The sequence below is a fragment of the Chlorocebus sabaeus genome, chromosome 11 (assembly GCF_047675955.1).
Source record: "Chlorocebus sabaeus isolate Y175 chromosome 11, mChlSab1.0.hap1, whole genome shotgun sequence".
Taxonomy (NCBI): Eukaryota; Metazoa; Chordata; class Mammalia; order Primates; family Cercopithecidae; genus Chlorocebus; species Chlorocebus sabaeus.
In genome coordinates, this window is record NC_132914.1 from 97,091,053 (window position 1) to 97,108,712 (window position 17,660).

The following is a 17,660-nucleotide window of genomic DNA, read 5'->3' on the forward strand; positions in this document are numbered from 1 at the left end:
TTTCATTTGGTAAAACCTACAGGTATTTAAAACCTCAGTACATATACAACTGGTCATAGTTATTCATGAAGAATTTTTATTGGGGCCAATAATAGGATGTTTTTGCAAGAGAAAGTGAAGCACAAAAACAAAATGAAACAAAAAAAGCAGGCCTAGGAGGTAGGACTAGCCATGGAACTAGATTAGCAAGTGCTATCCCAGGAAACAGTGTCACAGCTTACTTTAAGTAACTAAATTAAGTAAATGTTCTCGTAATGGACAGTCACTATACTTAGCAAGTTTTTTTTAGTTTTCACAAATAATATGACATACTTAACACAGTTCACTCTATTACCGGTTTTTGAATAAAGTATGATATATCTGTAACAAATTAAGTTCTAAAAGTGACAAAAGATTTCTTATCAGAATAATGTATTTCCTTTAATACCAGCATATACTATAAATCCTTCCTGTACAGGACAAAAAGTAGGCTTACAAATCTTAATATTAAACTGATTTATTCTCTATAGTTTTTCTTGCTATTGTGGTCATATAAAAATTCAAATGAGCCAGAATCACCCATGGCCTGACCTCAATCTATCCTTCTAATCTTATCTCCCCTCTTTCCTCTTTGTAAACTCTTATTCCTAATAAATAGAAATACTCACTCTTACTCAACTATATCATCTGCTTTTCTGCCTCATATAATCTTTAATATTTTATATGACAATATTTTCAAAGAACACTATCATAAGGGGTTGTCACAGGAACTAACTCATGCTTAAGATTCTGAGCTTATTGAAGAGAAACCTCTTGGGATTTGCATATTATAAAAATATGCAGACTGAACTTTCCATATTTCTCTCCTACTATGACTTAAGGAGGAAGTGAGGAAACCATACGTGTGGCTCTGCTCTGTTAGACTGAGTTCATAGAGAAAATAGGGAAGACAGTCAAAAGGAAGGTTTTCATCTTTTTTTGGGAACCAACATCATTATGCCCAGTAAAACTAAGGAATACAACAACAACAACAACACTACTAAAAATCCATGTGTTTAAGAAAGAGTCTAACAGTAGAGAGATCATCAAGTGATCTGTCAAAGCACTCCTTCCCCTACACACACACTGAGAGTAAAACCCCAAAGAACGTCAGGAAAAGTGCAATAAGGAAACTGACATCTTACAGTGGTGGAATCTGATAATGCGCCACGTCCCATGCCTCTTAGGTGTACATACTGAACTGGAAAAGGCAGACACATTGTCTTCATTTCCCCCCGCCTTACTTACTACACTCTGGCTTCCATTTTTCCCAAGTTCTTCCTCTGAAATCTTGCTCAAATTATCTAAGTAGTGGTCTGATATTGTGTGGCACAAGTCTTCAAACGAATAATCCTTTTCTTGACAGAGTTTTATTTCATCCAAGAGTTTTGATAATTCTCCAGTGACGGTTTCACCTATGAGAATAAGTTTTTCAGAAGTTTCAAGAAAGGTTATTGTTAAAACTTACTGTTAAGCAATAAAAATATGACTGCTATGGTGATAGAACTCAAAATGCAACAAGATTAAGCAGTCAGACACTGTTCTGCTGAAAATAAGGTACTCAACCATAATTAGTACAACAACATTAATGGACAAAAGAGATTATAATTTTGCCTATTTTTATTCTTTTTCAAAATACAAATAATTATTGTAAGGTTATGTATACATAGTACATAAAAGCATCTAGAATTACAATTCCCAAAGCTTCACTTATTATAGGATTTAATTTCCATAATCTTTCATTGGTATTTTACTTCACTAACAGAATTCATTAGCAAATTTGAAATGCTGCTGAAAACTTTCTTCCTAGGTTCAATAAACAGAAATAGTACAAGTTATTTAAACAAATAATAATATAGGTAATCAGTAATTATGAATTAATTAAGAATTATGGTATATGATATAAAGTAAAAACACAAAAGAAATAGATAAATAATATAAATAATATACATCATCTGTCAAACATGAAGATTTTGTAGATTACATGAAAATATGCACATCTCTAAACAGTCTCAGAAAGGTATCTTATACCTGTAACTTATTCTGAAAAAAATTTCCAGCAGTTACAATCCAGATTTTAATATTTTTATATTAATTTTAATTAATTTTTATATTAATTTTAATTTAAAAATATTTTAATATTTTTATTCTGACTTAAAAACATATTTAAGATCAGCTGACTATAGATGCATGGATTTATTTCTGGGCTGTATTCTCTTTTATTGGTGTATATGTCTGTTTTCATGCCTGTACCATACTGTTTTGATTACTGTAGCTCTTTACAAGGGTTCCAAGAACACAAAATGTGGAAAAGATAGTCTCTTCAATAAATAGTGTTGGAAAAGTGGATGTCCACATGCAAAAGAATAAAATATGACCCTTATCTCATCCCCTCTGTAAAAATCAACACAAATGGGATAAAGACTGGAACATTAAGACCTGAAAATATGAAACTCCTAGAAGAAAACATAGGGAAAAAACTTGATATTGGTTTGGACAATGATTTCTTGGATATGAACAAAAGCAAAAATGAACACACAGGATTGGATCAAACTAAAAAGCTTCTGCACTGCAAATGAAATAATCAACAGACTAAAAAGATAACTTAAGGAATGGGAGAAAATATTTGCAAACCATAGATCTGGTAAGCGGTTAATACACAAAATACAAAAGGAATTCACATAACTCAATAGCAAAAACACAAATAACCTAATTTTAAAATGGGCTAAGGACCCAAATAGACATTTCTTCAAAAAAAGGCACATAAATGACCCAAGGTATATGAAAAGGTGCTCAACATCACTAATTATCAGGGAAATGTAAATCAAAGCCACAATGGGTTATCACCTCACATCCACTAGAGTGGCTATTCTCAAAAAGACAAAAGATAGGAGGTGTTGCTGAGGATGTGGAGAAAGGGAAGCCTGTATGCTGTCAGTGGGAATGTAAAATGGTACAGCCACTATGGAAAACAGCATGGAGATTCCTCAAAAAATTAAAAATAGAATTATCATATGATTCAGTAATCCCACTTTGGGGTGCTTATTCAAAGTAAATGAAACTAGTATCATGAAAAGATATCTGCACCCTTTTGTGTTGTGGGAAGTCAGGGACCCTGAACGGAGGGACCAGCTGGAGCCATGGCAGAGGAACATAAATTGTGAAGATTTCATAGATATTTATCAGTTCCCAAATAATACTCTTTTAATTTCCTATACCTGTCTTTATTTTAATCTCTTAATCCTATTATCTTCATAAGCTGAGAATGTATGTCACCTCAGGACCACTATTGTGTTAACTGTACAAATTGATTGCAAAACATGTGTGTTTGAACAATACGAAATCAGTGCACCTTGAAAAACAACAGAATAACAGCGATTTTAGGGAACAAGGGAAGACAACCATAAGGTCAGACTGCCTGTGGGGTCGGGCAGAATAGAGCCATATTTTTCTTCTTGCAGTGAGCCTATAAATGGATGTGTAAGTAGGAGAGATATCGCTAAATTCTTTTCCTAGCAAGGAATTTTAAATATTAAGACCCTAGGAAAAGAATTGCATTCCTGGGGGGAGGTCTATAAACAGCAACTCTGGGAGTGTCTGTCTTATGCAGTTGAGATAAGGACTGAAATACGCCCTGGTCTCCTGCAGTACCCTCAGGCTTATTAGGGTGGGGAAAAAATCCCACCCTGATAAATTTGAGGTCAGACCAGTTCTCTGCTCTCAAACCCTGTTTTCTGTTGTTTAAGATGTTTATCAAGACAATATGTACACAGCTGAACATAGACCCTCATCAGTAATTCTAATTTTGCCCTTTGCCTTGTGATCTTTGCTTTTTCCCATGCCCTGTTTCCTCTGAAGCATGTGATCTTTGCTCTGCCTTCTGCCCTTTGAAGCATGTGATCTTTGTGACCTACTCCCTGTTCGTCCACTCCCTCCTCTTTTGAAATCCCTAATAAAAACTTGCTGGTTTTGTGGTTCAGGCGGACATCATGGACCTACCGATATGTGATGTCACCCCTGGCGGCCCAGCTGTAAAATTCCTCTCTTTGTACTCCTTCTCTTTATCTTTCTCAGACTGGCCGACACTTAGGGAAAACAGAAAGCACCTACATTGAAATATTGGGGTCGGGTTCCCCCAATACTTCTGTTCATTATGGCATTCTTCAGAACAGCCAAGACATGAAAACAAATCCACTGTCAGATGAATAGATAAAGAAAATGCAGTGGGTGTGTACATTTATATACATACTACATAAACAATGGACTATTATTCAGCCTTAAAAAAGAAGGAGATCCTGCCATTTGTAACAACATGGATGAACCTAGAGGGCATTATGCTAAGTGAGATGAACCAGGTACAGACAGACAAATACTGCATGATCTCACATGTGGAATCTAAAAAAGTCAAAGTCATAAAACAGAGAGTAGAATGGTGATTGCCAGGGGCTGGGGAGTGAAGGAGATGAGAAAGTGTTGATCAAAGGGTATTAAGGTTCAGTTACGAGGGATTAATAAATTCTGGAGATTTAAAATACAGCATGGTGACTATAGTTAATAATATTCTATTGTATACCTGAAACTTACTAAGAGAGTTATCTTAAGTGTTCTCTCCACAAAAAAACAAACAAAAAAAAACTATATGAGATGATGGCTATGTTGATTAGTTGATTTTGGCAGTTATTCCACAAAGTATATATCAAACTGTACACTGTAAATATATACAATTTTCATTTGCCAAGTGTACCTCAATAAAGCTGTGGAAAAACACATTTAAGAAAAAAACACATCTAAGAAATATATACTCCAGATAAACTTCATTACAGCAGGCTTGGTTTTCTGCTTTGCTCACTGCTGCATCTCAGGGCTGAGAAGCCCTAACCAGTAACAGGAGCTCTTATAAATGGATGAAATATAGAGTATAGGATATAACCTATTAGACTTGAAATTTTCACAACTGTACATACAAGTCTAGTATGGTTTCCAGGGCTTTATAATTAGGTACTCACTTTTGGTCTTTTGGGTGGGAGACTCAACAGGAGATGAAATGTGTGTTTCTTGTGTTGCATCTTCCTGCACAGGCTCTTCAAGGACTGTAGATCTTCCCACACCTTCTAAATACTCTGTGTGTATACATTTTTGAGATTACATACTTGAATTCATTTATTTTAAAACCAGTACATTTTATGTTTTACTTCTGGTGATCAGTTTTGCATTTATTTTCTCATATCCTAAGTTTTCAAAAGAACTTCAAAAAACCAAACATGTCAAAAGAGCATCATGATGACCTTAAAGTTTTAATTAAAAAAAAAAGACACCAGATTATTTGGGAGAAACTCTTGAACCCCTTTCTTCTAAAAACTAAACTTAAAACATTCTTTCCTTAAAAATAAATTCACCTATTGAAGATACAATAAACTTCTTGTTCTCCTTACTTCCATCTGAAGATTTTAAACTGTCTGAAAAATGCTTTGAATAGATTTAAACCCTCAAACAGGAATGTCAAATTCAGATGGACACCACAACCAGCCAGGTAACATAATTGAATGAAATGGAATAAGTTCATTTTAAAATGATGCTGTAATCTTGTAAGATAAGTACAATTTGCATATTAACTTTATTTCCACAAAGAAATAATGTTCATTGCCATTATTCTTTAAGTAATGTCCTATACTCAGCCTATTTTTCATTTTTCCAGTTTTGATATAAATATAATATTAGGAATAGCAGCTTAAACTTAAATATTGCTTACTATGGACTCAGCATTGTTCTAAGTATTTTGTATACATTAACTCATCTAATCCTTACAAAACTATGACACAAGCACGATCTAAGTTTTAAAGATTACAAGTAAAGGGGGAATATTATTAACTTGTCCATGTTCATTCAGCTAATAGGTGGCAAAGCCAGATAAATATAAGACAAGAAAACATCTCGCTTTTCTCTTAATCACAAAGAAAACAGCATATGATGTAGAAATAAATGTTAACCAATATTCAGCCTCACAGACCATGTTTAACCAGAGAAAAAATGACCAATCTAAAGTTCATCCCTGAAATAAAACCTCTTTTAGAGAAACCAAAACTCCAGAGTTTGAGCTAAAATTCCAGATTTTTTTTTTTTTTTTTTTTTTTTTTTTTTTTGAGATAGAGTCACTCTGTCGCCCAGGCTGGAGTTCAGTGGTGTGACCTCGGCTCACTGCAAGCTCCACCTCCCTGGTTTAAGCCATTCTCCTGCCTTAGCCCCCTGAAGTAGCTGAGACTACAGACACGTGCCACCACACCCGGCTAATTTTTTTTGTATTTTTAGTAGAGACAGGGTTTCACCATGTTGGCCAGGCTGATCTCGAACTCCTGACCTCGTGATCCGCCCACCTCAGCTTCCCAAAGTGCTGGGATTACAGGCGTGAGGCACCGCGCCCAGCCAAATTCTAGCTTTTTAAATGTTAACAGCTAATCCAATTTTTATGGAAACACAATGTGGGCTCAAAATATGTTATATAAACAAAGCATGTGTGCTATGTGCCAAAGCAGTCAGCCCACAAGTGGCTAGTGTGTAACCTCTGTATAAAGATTAAATTAACAGATCTCTTTTCATACAGATCATTTGCTTATACTTCTTTATTCAAGAATCTTTTTCTTAAAATCTAATAAAGAAAATTTGCACTCTCATGCCAAACAAGTATGTCCTCATACCATTTAAATAATTTCTACCAGGGAAATCCAGGAATGCAAAGAACAGAGATGATGTGTTCACATTCTGAAATTTGCCAATAATTAGAGAACTTCAAAGATGTCCTGTATCCTGTATGCCCTGTCACAAATTAACATACCTAATTAATCTTGACCATTTAGGAGAGCAAAGATAGTTACTCCTATGTAACAACACTTCATCTTAGATAAACCAATGCAGTATGTTTTTAAAAAGTCCATGATTATGTCACACCCCCTTTTCTAGTGAGTGACATTTATTTTGCTTTTCCCAAAAGACATATTACACACATGCTTCAGTTTTTAAAAGTTCAGTGAGAGGTGGCCAGGTGCAGTGGCTCACTCCTGTAATCCCAGCACTTTGGGAGGCCGAGGCGGGTGGACCACGAGATCAGAAGATCGAGATCATCCTGGTTAACATGGTGAAACCCCGTCTCTAGTAAAAATATTTTAAAAAACTAGCCGGGCAAGGTGGTGGCCACCTGTAGTCCCAGCTACTCGGGAGGCTGAGGCAGGAGAATGGCATGAACCCGGGAGGTGGAGCTTGCAGTGAGCCCAGAGGGTGCCCCTTCACTCCAGCCTGGGTGACAGAGCAAGACTCCGTCTCAAAAAAAAAAAAAAAACAAAAACGTTCAGTGAGAGGCTGGGCACCGTGGCTCCTGCCTGTAATCCCAGCACTTTAAGAGGACAAGGTGGCTGGATCACCTGAGGTCAAGAGTTCAAGACCAGACTGGCCAATGTGGTAAAATCCCCTCTCTACTAAAAATACAAAAAGTAGCCGGACATGGTGGCAAGTGCCTATAATCCCAGCTACTTGGGAGGCCGAGGTAGAAGAATCACTTGAACCCAGGAGGTGGACATTGCAGTCAGCCAAGATCGCACCGCTGCACTCCAGACTGGGCAACAAGAGCAAAACTCCCTCTCAAAAAAAAAAAAAAACACGCACACACACAAAAACAAAATTCAGTGAGACTCAAAATCCAATATGAAATGCAAAGCGTCTAGAGGGAGAAGACTGATAAAAATAGTATGTGCCACTCTTATTTTTTAGCTTTTATTCAATTTAATTTTAATTTATATAAAAGGCTATGATTGGATTCTTCTCTGATTCATCTCTGCATGCATTTGACTTGCAATTAACTTCTTTATTGATAAGAAAACTGTAGGGGCCTGAACTTCCCTGAAATGTTTTGGAAATAGAGAAGAGAGGACAATGGCCGCATATTGTGCTTCTATTCTTTATACTCCTCCTTGGCTTTTGTTGACTACTGTATCTACATGTTCCCTGCCTGACTTGGTTTTAATTCATTTACCTCCCTGCAGAATAATGCTGTTCTTCAGCTTCCCAGCTGACACCTAATAAAACCTATCTCACCACCCTCCTCTGTCATACTTGCAGCCAATCCATAACAAGTGTAGGAAATAATCACTGCTGAACAGGGTAGGAGCTAAAGGAGAGAAAAAACATCTGGGGTTTTTAAGTAACATGCTATGTGACAGGCCTAATCATCAAACAGGAAAGGAAAGCATTTAAATCTAATTTTTAATAAAAGTTTTAGTTCAAGTGGTGAAGTATGCAAACTGCAAATAACAAAAATCATACCTAGATAGTTGTTAAACCTTCAATAGAGCTAATGACTGCCACTAACAACAAATGTACTTAAATGACTTTTACCAGAAACTAAGGCTAGTAAGACTGAGTTATTTTATACCATTGGATTAGGAAGGAAATAATCTGTATTCTTTTGGCTAAATACAATTTTTGTTATTATTGATAATCTAACATTTAGATATAAGCTCTGCCACTTAAGATACATGAATTTGAACAAATCAAATCTCTCAGAGCCTCAGTTTCCCTTATGTGCAAAAATAAAATAATGCCTGACTTATCTTACTTCATAGGGTCATAGAAACCAAAGTAGTAGCAAATCTCTGAAAACACTCAAAGTATTATTCAAATGTGAAATAATACTTAATCATCTCTACTTTATAGCTTTATTAACTTCCAGCTCATAACTACATATTTACTACATATATATGAATTTTAAAAATACTTCTAATATCAAATGAGTAAATAAACACTTTAACTTCTTTAAAATACTTACTGAGTAGTTAAAAACCAAAAACAAAACATTAAAAGATATTATTATTTAGTTTAAAAGTCTGCCATAAAAAATAAAACTAGTAAGTCTGTTCAAAAGTAAACACTAACTCAAAATCAAAAAAAAACTATAACAGTTTTAATCTGATCTTAACTTTAAGGCAAACTCATCAATCATTCAATACTGTTTACCTTGTAAGAGTGTTGCAATCTGGAGAGATTTCTGAGATGGATGTTCTTTCAGAATGTCCAAGACAGTTCTACCTAAGCTATCCTTTATGTTGGCATCAATTCCTGAAAGAAAAAGAAAAACTCACTAGATATACACCACTGAAGTGTTCTTAAAAGATACTATCAGTATCTAACTGCTGCAATTTCAAACATATACAGACCAAGCACTAAAAGTGATTTAAAAAAAATTAAGTTCTATACACACACACACGCACAAGATTTTAGCAAGAAAGAAGGCAGGGGCCTATTGTTACCAAAGATTAGGAACATTCTTGATCAGGAGTTAACTCTCAAAGGGCACCCACCCAATGCTTAAGATTGTTTTTCAGGACCCTATGGTATCTTTTTTTTTTTTTTTTTTTTTTTTTTTTTTTTTTTTTTTTTTTTTTTTTGAGATGGAGTCTTGCTCTGTCGCCCAGGCTGCAGTGCAGTGGCACGATCTCGGCTCACTTCAAGCTCGTCTCCCAGGTTCACGCCATTCTCCTGCCTCAGCCTCCCAAACAGCTGGGACTACAGGTGCCCACCACCATGCCCAACTAATTTTTTTTTTTTTGTATTTTTAGTAGAGATGGGGTTTCGCTGTGTTAGCCAGGATGGTCTTGATCTCCTGACCTCGTGATCTGCCCGCCTTGGCCTCCCAAAGTGCTGGGATTACAGGCGTGAGCCATGGCGCCCGGCCAACCCTATGATATCTTTGGGTTATAACTGTTTAACTCAATAGCACACTATCACACTGAAAAATGTTATTGATTTAGAATGTGAATTCCTAAAGCATAATGGTCATGTGATTTATATTCTCTGTATAATATGGTAAAAATATTTAGTAGATTATAATCATGTACCATGTAAGTAACATAAGAACCGTCTTAGAACACTTGAATATTCATAGAGTTGAAATTATTTTGAACTGTTGTCCACATAGAATTTATTCAAATACAAAGTCAAATACTCCATGATATTTATTTATCCTAGATTGTATTTGTCAGTCACATTCATCATCCACTTGATGAGCAAACTTATTGAAGTGTGTAACTAAAACACCTGTTATTACTTTAGTTGTGGAAATATATATTGTATGAAAAAACTTATTTTAACGTAGCAAATAGCTTTCACCGCCCTAAAAATTTTATGAATTTTCCAAACACATAATTGCACAAAAAAAAAAAAGCCAATTTACAGGATCTGGTCCCAAATGTTAGTCCATTGTAAGATTATTAAATACATGTTTAAATTTGCATAGGAATGTGTGACCAGCACATATTAATATTTAGGTGGTTTCCTCAAATCGTTTGTTGTAACACCACACTGCATGACAAAGTTAAATATAAATGAAACTTTAACTTTGTTAAATTGTGTACAAATACAATCACAATACAATAGTCTGCCAATGTTTTTCATTTTATTTTTTTAGAGGAAAATAAACACACTATATTCCATAACATGAAAAATTTCCATCAGTTGTTTACATGCATGAATTTTAAAGATCAAATTTGCCTTTTGATCTTTAAAACAAATCTGACCTCAATTTTAGTTTTATTTCATTTCAATCAGAAAGTACATGTGAAAATAAATAAGCCAACTTTATCGTTCCTTCAAAACACTCCCTTTGAAAGGTTCCCTTTAAAATAAATTTCTGTAGCCTACTAACAATAGTTACTCAGTTAATGAACTAACTAGGACAATTTACCTTAAGGAGAGGGAGCTCAAATCTCTGTTTACTGTAGTTCACAATATAAAACATAGAAAAACTATTATGTTCTTCAATAAACCAAACAATTGTGACAATTTCTCAAGGATCAATTCCTCTCTCTTACAGAAGGCAGAAATCTCCTTTTTCTTTTGGCAGTTTATCTCTAAAGTACTTAAATGCATAAAATTGTAATAACTAAGAAGTTTGTACTTAAAACATGTATTGCAAAAAGGAAGTTGCACATTGATATCAATGTTATCTAAATACTGAAGCTCAGTTCTACATAATATGAATACATATCTGCATTTCAGAGTAAAGACAAGAGGGTGATTTGTGAAGAAAACTGTGTTGTTTTCCTTTGTCTATTCCCAAAATAGAAATGGTATCTGGCAGGATAAGCTCCATGCAGAATCACAATAGTTACCTGTTTCTAACAGAACTCGTACAACATCCACCTTTCCAAACAAAGCTGCTTCATGAAGTGCACTCCCCTTTTCTGTCTGGAAAAACAAAGTAAGAAAAAAGAAAGCACGGTTGTATTTGGAGTGCTTACAGGTTTTAAAAAAATGCTCACATTTTATATATTCATACATATTTTCTGTACTCTCAGCCCTCCCTAACAGAAAGGTAACATGGAATAAAGAAGAGATTCTAAAAGAAAAATCCATTGTCTTGGGGATTATAAAACACCTCTGCTTCTAAATAGAAATTTGGGCCAGGTGCAGCGGCTCACGTCTGTAATCCCAACACTTTGGGAGGCTGAGGCAGATGGATCACCTGAGGTCAGGAGTTTGAGACCAGCCTGGCCAACATGGCAAAACCCCGTCTTCTCTACTAAAAATACAAAAATTAGCCACGCGTGGTGGTACATGCCTGTAATCCCAGCTACTCAGGAGGCTGAGGCAGGAAAATCGTTTGAACTCAGGAGGCAGAGATTGTAGTGAGCCAAGATCATGCCACTGCACTCCAACCTGGGTGACAGAGTGAGACTCCATCTCAAAAATAAATAAATAAATAAATAGCCATTTGACTTTGTTAACGTTAGTATGTCACCTTCTCTTAGCTTTAGCTCTCCTTAAGTATAAAATAAGAGAAGTAATGCCCACCTCACAAGGCGTTTGTGACTATGCAAGAAGCTCATTTAATCAGCATGCATTTATTAAACACCAATTATAGGCCAAGAGTAGCTGAAGGATATTCTGAGGTATGGAAATATCATCCTGGCCCTCATATATTCACATTCTATTTGAAGAGACAGATGTATAAACACAGATGCTCCCTGACTTCCAGTAGGGTTACCTCCTGATAAAGCCACCATAAATTGAGTATCCAATAAGTTGAAAATGCATTTAGGCCAGGCGCAATGGCTCATGCCTGTAATCCCAGCACTCTGGGAGGCCAAGGTGGGTGGATCACCTGAAGCCAGGAGTTCAGGACCAGTCTGACCAACATGGTAAAACCCCACCTCTACTAAAAATAGAAAAAAATTAGCCAGACATGGTGGTGGGCACCTGTAATCCCAGCTACTCAGGAGGCTGAGACAGGGGAATTGCTTGAACCAGGAAGGTGGAGGATGCAGTAAGCTGAGATCGCACCACTGCACTCCAGCCTAGGTGACAGAGTGAGAATCCATCTCAAAAAAAAAAAAAGAAAAGAAAATGCATTTAAACACACTTAACCTACCAAACATCATAGCCTAGACTAGCCTACTTTAAATATGCTCACAACACTTACATTAACTTAGAGTTGGGCAAAACCATTTAACACAAAGCCTATTTTATGATAAAGCATTGACTATCTCATATACCGCATATCGCTAGCCTGGGAAAACATCAAGATTCAAAATTTGAAGCATATCAAAATTGCAACAGTTTCACACCATTTTAAAGCTGAGAAATTGTTAAATTAAATCATTGTAAGTTGGGGGCTGTCTGTAAACATTTATGATAAATGAAATCTAAACAATTTAATGTAGCCATAAAAAAGAACAAAATCCTGTCATTCACAGCAACATGGATGGGCCTGGAGAATATTATGTTAAGTGAAATAAGTCAGGAACTGAAGGATAAATACCACATGTTCTCACATATGTGTGAGCTAAAAATGTTGGGCCCATAGAAGTAGAGAGTAATATTATGGTTATGAGAGGCTGGGCAGGGGATCAGGGAGAGAAGGATAGGGTGAATGACTACAAAATTACAGCTATATAGGAGGAAGAAGTCCTAGTATTATTTAGTAGGGTGATGATAGTTAATGATAATTGATTATATATTTTCAATTACTGGAAGAGAGGATTTTTGAACGTTCCCAACACAAAGAAATGACAAAGGTTTGAAGTGATAGATATGCTAATTACCCTGTCATTACATACTATATTTCATGTACTGAAGTATCACTCTGTATCCCTAAATATGTACAATTATTACATGCAACTAAAAGTAAAATTAAAAAGCAAAAAAAAAATTTAATGTGGCTTAACAAACCCAGATGATCTTTTCTCCCTGCTTTCCTCTCCATCCCATCCTTTGCCCATCACAACTGTCTTCCAAACCTCATACCCTATGCTCCAGGCATACTGAACTCTTTCATAATCATTTCATATTGCTTTCTTCCACAGGGAGTCTCAAAGGCTGGTCTCTCTGCCTGGCAGGATCTAACTCCTAGCACTCTTAATCTAGCCATATAGATATGCCACTAGTTAATTTTCAGCATGAATAAGAATCACCTGCTGAGATAGTTTAAAAACACATTTCTGGGCCCTATCCCCAGAGTTTCTGATTCAGTAGCCTGAGATTAGGCCCTAGAATTTCCATTTCTAACAAATTCCCCTGTGATTCTGTAGGTCTAAACAGTATGCTTTCAGAACCATGAACATGTACTGTATCTCGAATCTTAGCTTAAAATAATTGCATTTATAAAGACATCCCTGGCCCCTGAAGTTTAGTGTTTTTCCTGGATGTTCCACATTAATCTATATTTTCCTTATCACAGCACTCATAATACCACATTACAATTTTATGTAATTGTCTAGTTCCCATAATAAACTGTAAGTTCAGTGGAAATGTAGGCCACATCTATTTTTTCACCATTGTATCCCCAATGCCTAGCAAAGTACTTTGAAAATATAGATGTTTAGGAATTCTTTTGAGGGCAAAAAGTGGAAGGAGGGAAGAACACAGGATGAAAAACTAGGACATTTTGTGAGTAGTGCAGGATGAGATTGATTCTGCCTTGAGGAAGCTCAAGGAAGATTCCAAAGATGATGCTTTTTCAGCTACACAACTGTTAGTTGTCTCTTTTTTTTTTTTTTCATTCTTTTTCTTCTTCTCTCAAGAATCTAACAAGTATCAGTAGGTCGTGTGTGTGTGTGTGTGTGTGCGCGCGTGTTTTCAATTGAATAGTATCAAGGTAGCAATTTTGTCACCCTATACTAAATGTGATCTCTAATGTGGGATTCTAATCTCAACCTGAAATAGAAATATCACTATAAAATAACATACAACGTAAAAACTTTTTTTTTTTTTTTTTTTTTTTGAGACGGAGTCTTGCTCTGTCGCCCAGGCTGGAGTGCTGTGGCATGATCTCGGCTCACTGCAACCTCCATCTCCCCAGTGCAAGCAATATTCCTGCCTCAGCTTCCAAAGTAGCTTAGATAAAGGCATGCACCACCATGCCCAGCTAATTTTTGTACGTTTAGTAGAGATGGGGTTTCACTGTGTTGACCAGGCTGGTCTTGAACTCCTGACCTCAAATGATCCACCCACGTCAGCCTCACAAAGTGCTGGGCTCACAGGCATGAGCCAATGCGCCTGACCAAAGCTCTTTAATAAAAGTCTATTATATAATTAACCCAATCTAAAGTAGATAAGTATATTATTAAGGAGGTTTGAGGAACAATGAATATCAATGTGATCTGAATGTATCTTCAAGATGGAATGATTGGAATGCACTTGAATTATAATCTGACTGGCATATGTAGATACTGAAAAAATGGAAACAAAAAAATAATTTTTAAATATACAGCACAATTTTGAAGGAAATGAAAAACTGAAAACTGATTCGGCTCTTAAGAAAATATTTCAATGTGGGGCTTGAACATTTTATTTTTTCCCTTCCTTAAAAATACTTCTTGAAATAATCTAATTTTGCTCATTCTCATGCTGTTTTTCAACCAGGCTTCTGATTACTACTTTGATTCCCTTACACTTTTCACAAAATTCTGGACTTCATTTCAGAAAAATCCTTCCTGATATAGCGTGCTTCGGTTCATTCTGAAAACAAACTGAAGAATATTTTAATTCAGGATTGTGAGGGGAAAGAAATAGAATTCCACATAGCCTCAGCGAAAGGGGAGGACAGAAAGTATGAACCCCAGGGGTTAGCTTTGGAACAGGTATTTGTTCCAGGGCATCTGTCAACCCATGCTAGACTAGGGCCTGGACTTTAACCAGCCACTCAAGGTGTGAGTGGCAGTGGGGCAGAAGACAGTCTGAAGTCCAAGCAAGCTGAAAGCTTAGATGAGGGACGCCTGCAAAACTCTAAAACCTCTAAAGAACAACATCCTCAGTGAAAATTAAAACAACAACAACAACACAGTGCACAGAAGGGGAAAGGATGTCTAACTAGGTCTTAGTTGTAGATAGAGTGAAAAAAGTAAATCCCCCTAAGAATATCTAACCACAATTCTACACTTATATGGTAAGTTTAAGGCAAAATTGTACAATTTCTATGAACTCCAGATCTTCATCCAAAATGCAGAATCAAGTGGTCCCGGGTTTCTAGTAATACAGGCAGATATAAATGCTTAGAAAAAAGCAGATATAAATATCCCCTCTGTAGAAGTACACCTTCAACTCAGGCCTCCAAATACTACAGCCGATGAAGCTCTAAGAAATACAAATTCAAAATTATAAATTACTGAATGTGAAAGGAAACATCCCACCATGAACAAGAATTAGTAAATAAAAATACAAAAGAATAAAACTCACAAAAATTTCACATATTGAAATGGTCAGCTATAGAATATAATACATATGTGATAAATAAGATGAAAGAACTAGAAAAGAATAATTATCAAAATTGACCAGAGGTGAAAACAAACCAACTAGCATTCTAGAAATAGAAAATATAATATTTAAAATCAATGGCTTAATAACATATATCTACTGAAAGGGTATTGAACTGGATGATAGTTTTTTTAAGTACATAATTGATAGGGTTTGGCTATGTCCCCACCCAAATCTCATCTTGAATTTTAGTTCCCATAATCTCCATGTGTCATGAAAGGGACCTGGTGGGAGGTAATTTACTCATGGAGGCAGTTACCCTCATGCTGTTCTCACAACAGTGAGTGAGTTTTCACAAGATCTAATGGTTTTATAAGGAGCTTTTCCCCCTTTGGCTCAGCACTTCCTCTTGCCTGCCACCACGCAAGATGTGACTTTGCTCCTCCTTCACCTTACACCATGATGGTGAAGCTTCCCCAGCCATGTGGAACTGTAAGTCAATTAAACCTATTTCCTTTATAAATTACAACCTCAGGTATGTCTTCATTAGGAGACATACTAATAGGAGACTTAATTAGGAGAACAGACTAATACAATAATGCAACAAAAAAGAATAAGAGATGAAGGACAGAGCAAAATTGCAGAATATAATCCTACACCGTTTGTCTTCCCCACTGGAACACCGAATATTAACAACTATCTGCACACAGAAAAGCACTCCAACAAGAACCAGAAGTCAGGTGAACAATCACAGCATCTGGTTTTAACTTCCTACTGCTGAAACAGATACTGAGGAGGGCGGAAGAGAAAATCTTCAATCACAGGCACCGCCCTTCTTCCATTCCATGGCAGTGGCCATGCTGCAGATAGAAAATCTGTGCGTTTTAGGAAGGGAGAGGGCAGTGACTGAGGAACTTTACATTGAACTCAGTGCTGCTTTGTAAGAGTGGAAAATAAAGCTGTGTGGGGTTCAGCCAGTGCCCACACATTGAGGGGGCATTTGGACCAGCCCCAGCTAGAAGGGAATCACCCATCCCAGAGGTTGGAATGTGAGTCTCTCAACAAACCTCACCACTACACTGCAGACTGAAGTGCTCTGGGATCTTCAGTAAACTTGAAAGGCAGTCTAGGACACAAGCACTGCAATTCCTAGGCAAATCCTAGTGCTAGGCTGGGCTTAGAGCCAGTAGACAAGGTTGGCACATGACCTAGGGAGACACCAGCAGATAGGGCTAAGGAAGTGCCTATGCCATCCCTCCACCAACCCCAGGCAGTGAAGTTCGCAACAACAAAAGTAACTTCTCCCTTCTATTTAAGGAAGGAGAGTGAAGAGTAAAGAGGACTTTGTCTTGCATCTTAGATACCAGCTCAGCCATAGTAGGACAGGACACTGGGCAGAGTTGTGAAGCCCTAACTCCTGGACATTTCTAGATGTACGTTGGGCCAAAAGGAAACTCACTGCCTTGGAGGAAATAACCCAGTCCTGGCAGGATTCATCATCTGCTGACTAAAGAGCTCTTGGAGCCTAAACAATCAGCAGCAATAACCAGGGAGTATACCATGAGCCTTGTGGTCTGAGAAATGCTGGCTTCAAGGGTCATCCAGCACAGTCCCAGCTGTGGTGGCTAAGGTGAACAACTTGTTTGAAAACAGCAGAGGGAAAAGTAAAGGGGCCTTTGCCTTGCACCTAAGGTACTACTTTGGCCATAGTAGGAAAAAACAAGCAGGCACATGGAGTCTCTGAGTCCAGGCCTAGGCTCTTGGACAACATTTCTGAATCTGTACTGGACCAGAGACGAGCCTACTACCCTATAGGGTGAGTCTGAGACCTCGCAGCACTCATCATAAGCTGATGAAAGAGCCCTTGGGCGTTAAGTAAACACTGGCAGTGACCTAGAAGAACTCTC

At 36.8% G+C, this 17,660-nt stretch overlaps 1 protein-coding gene across 6 annotated transcripts in view; it reads right to left on the minus strand.

Annotated features, from left to right (window-relative positions):
- The window catches only part of ANKS1B (ankyrin repeat and sterile alpha motif domain containing 1B), a 1,279,773-nt gene that overhangs the window by 1,051,413 nt on the left and 210,700 nt on the right, over positions 1-17,660 (minus strand). For all 6 annotated transcript variants that reach the window (XM_008004353.3, XM_037987370.2, XM_037987376.2 and 3 more), the window contains exons 5-8: positions 11,172-11,247; positions 9,019-9,120; positions 5,025-5,138; positions 1,267-1,433 (exon numbers count right to left, since the gene is read on the minus strand). In XM_008004353.3, coding sequence (XP_008002544.2) covers positions 1,267-1,433; positions 5,025-5,138; positions 9,019-9,120; positions 11,172-11,247 — 459 coding nt within the window. The remainder of the gene's footprint in view (positions 1-1,266; positions 1,434-5,024; positions 5,139-9,018; positions 9,121-11,171; positions 11,248-17,660) is intronic.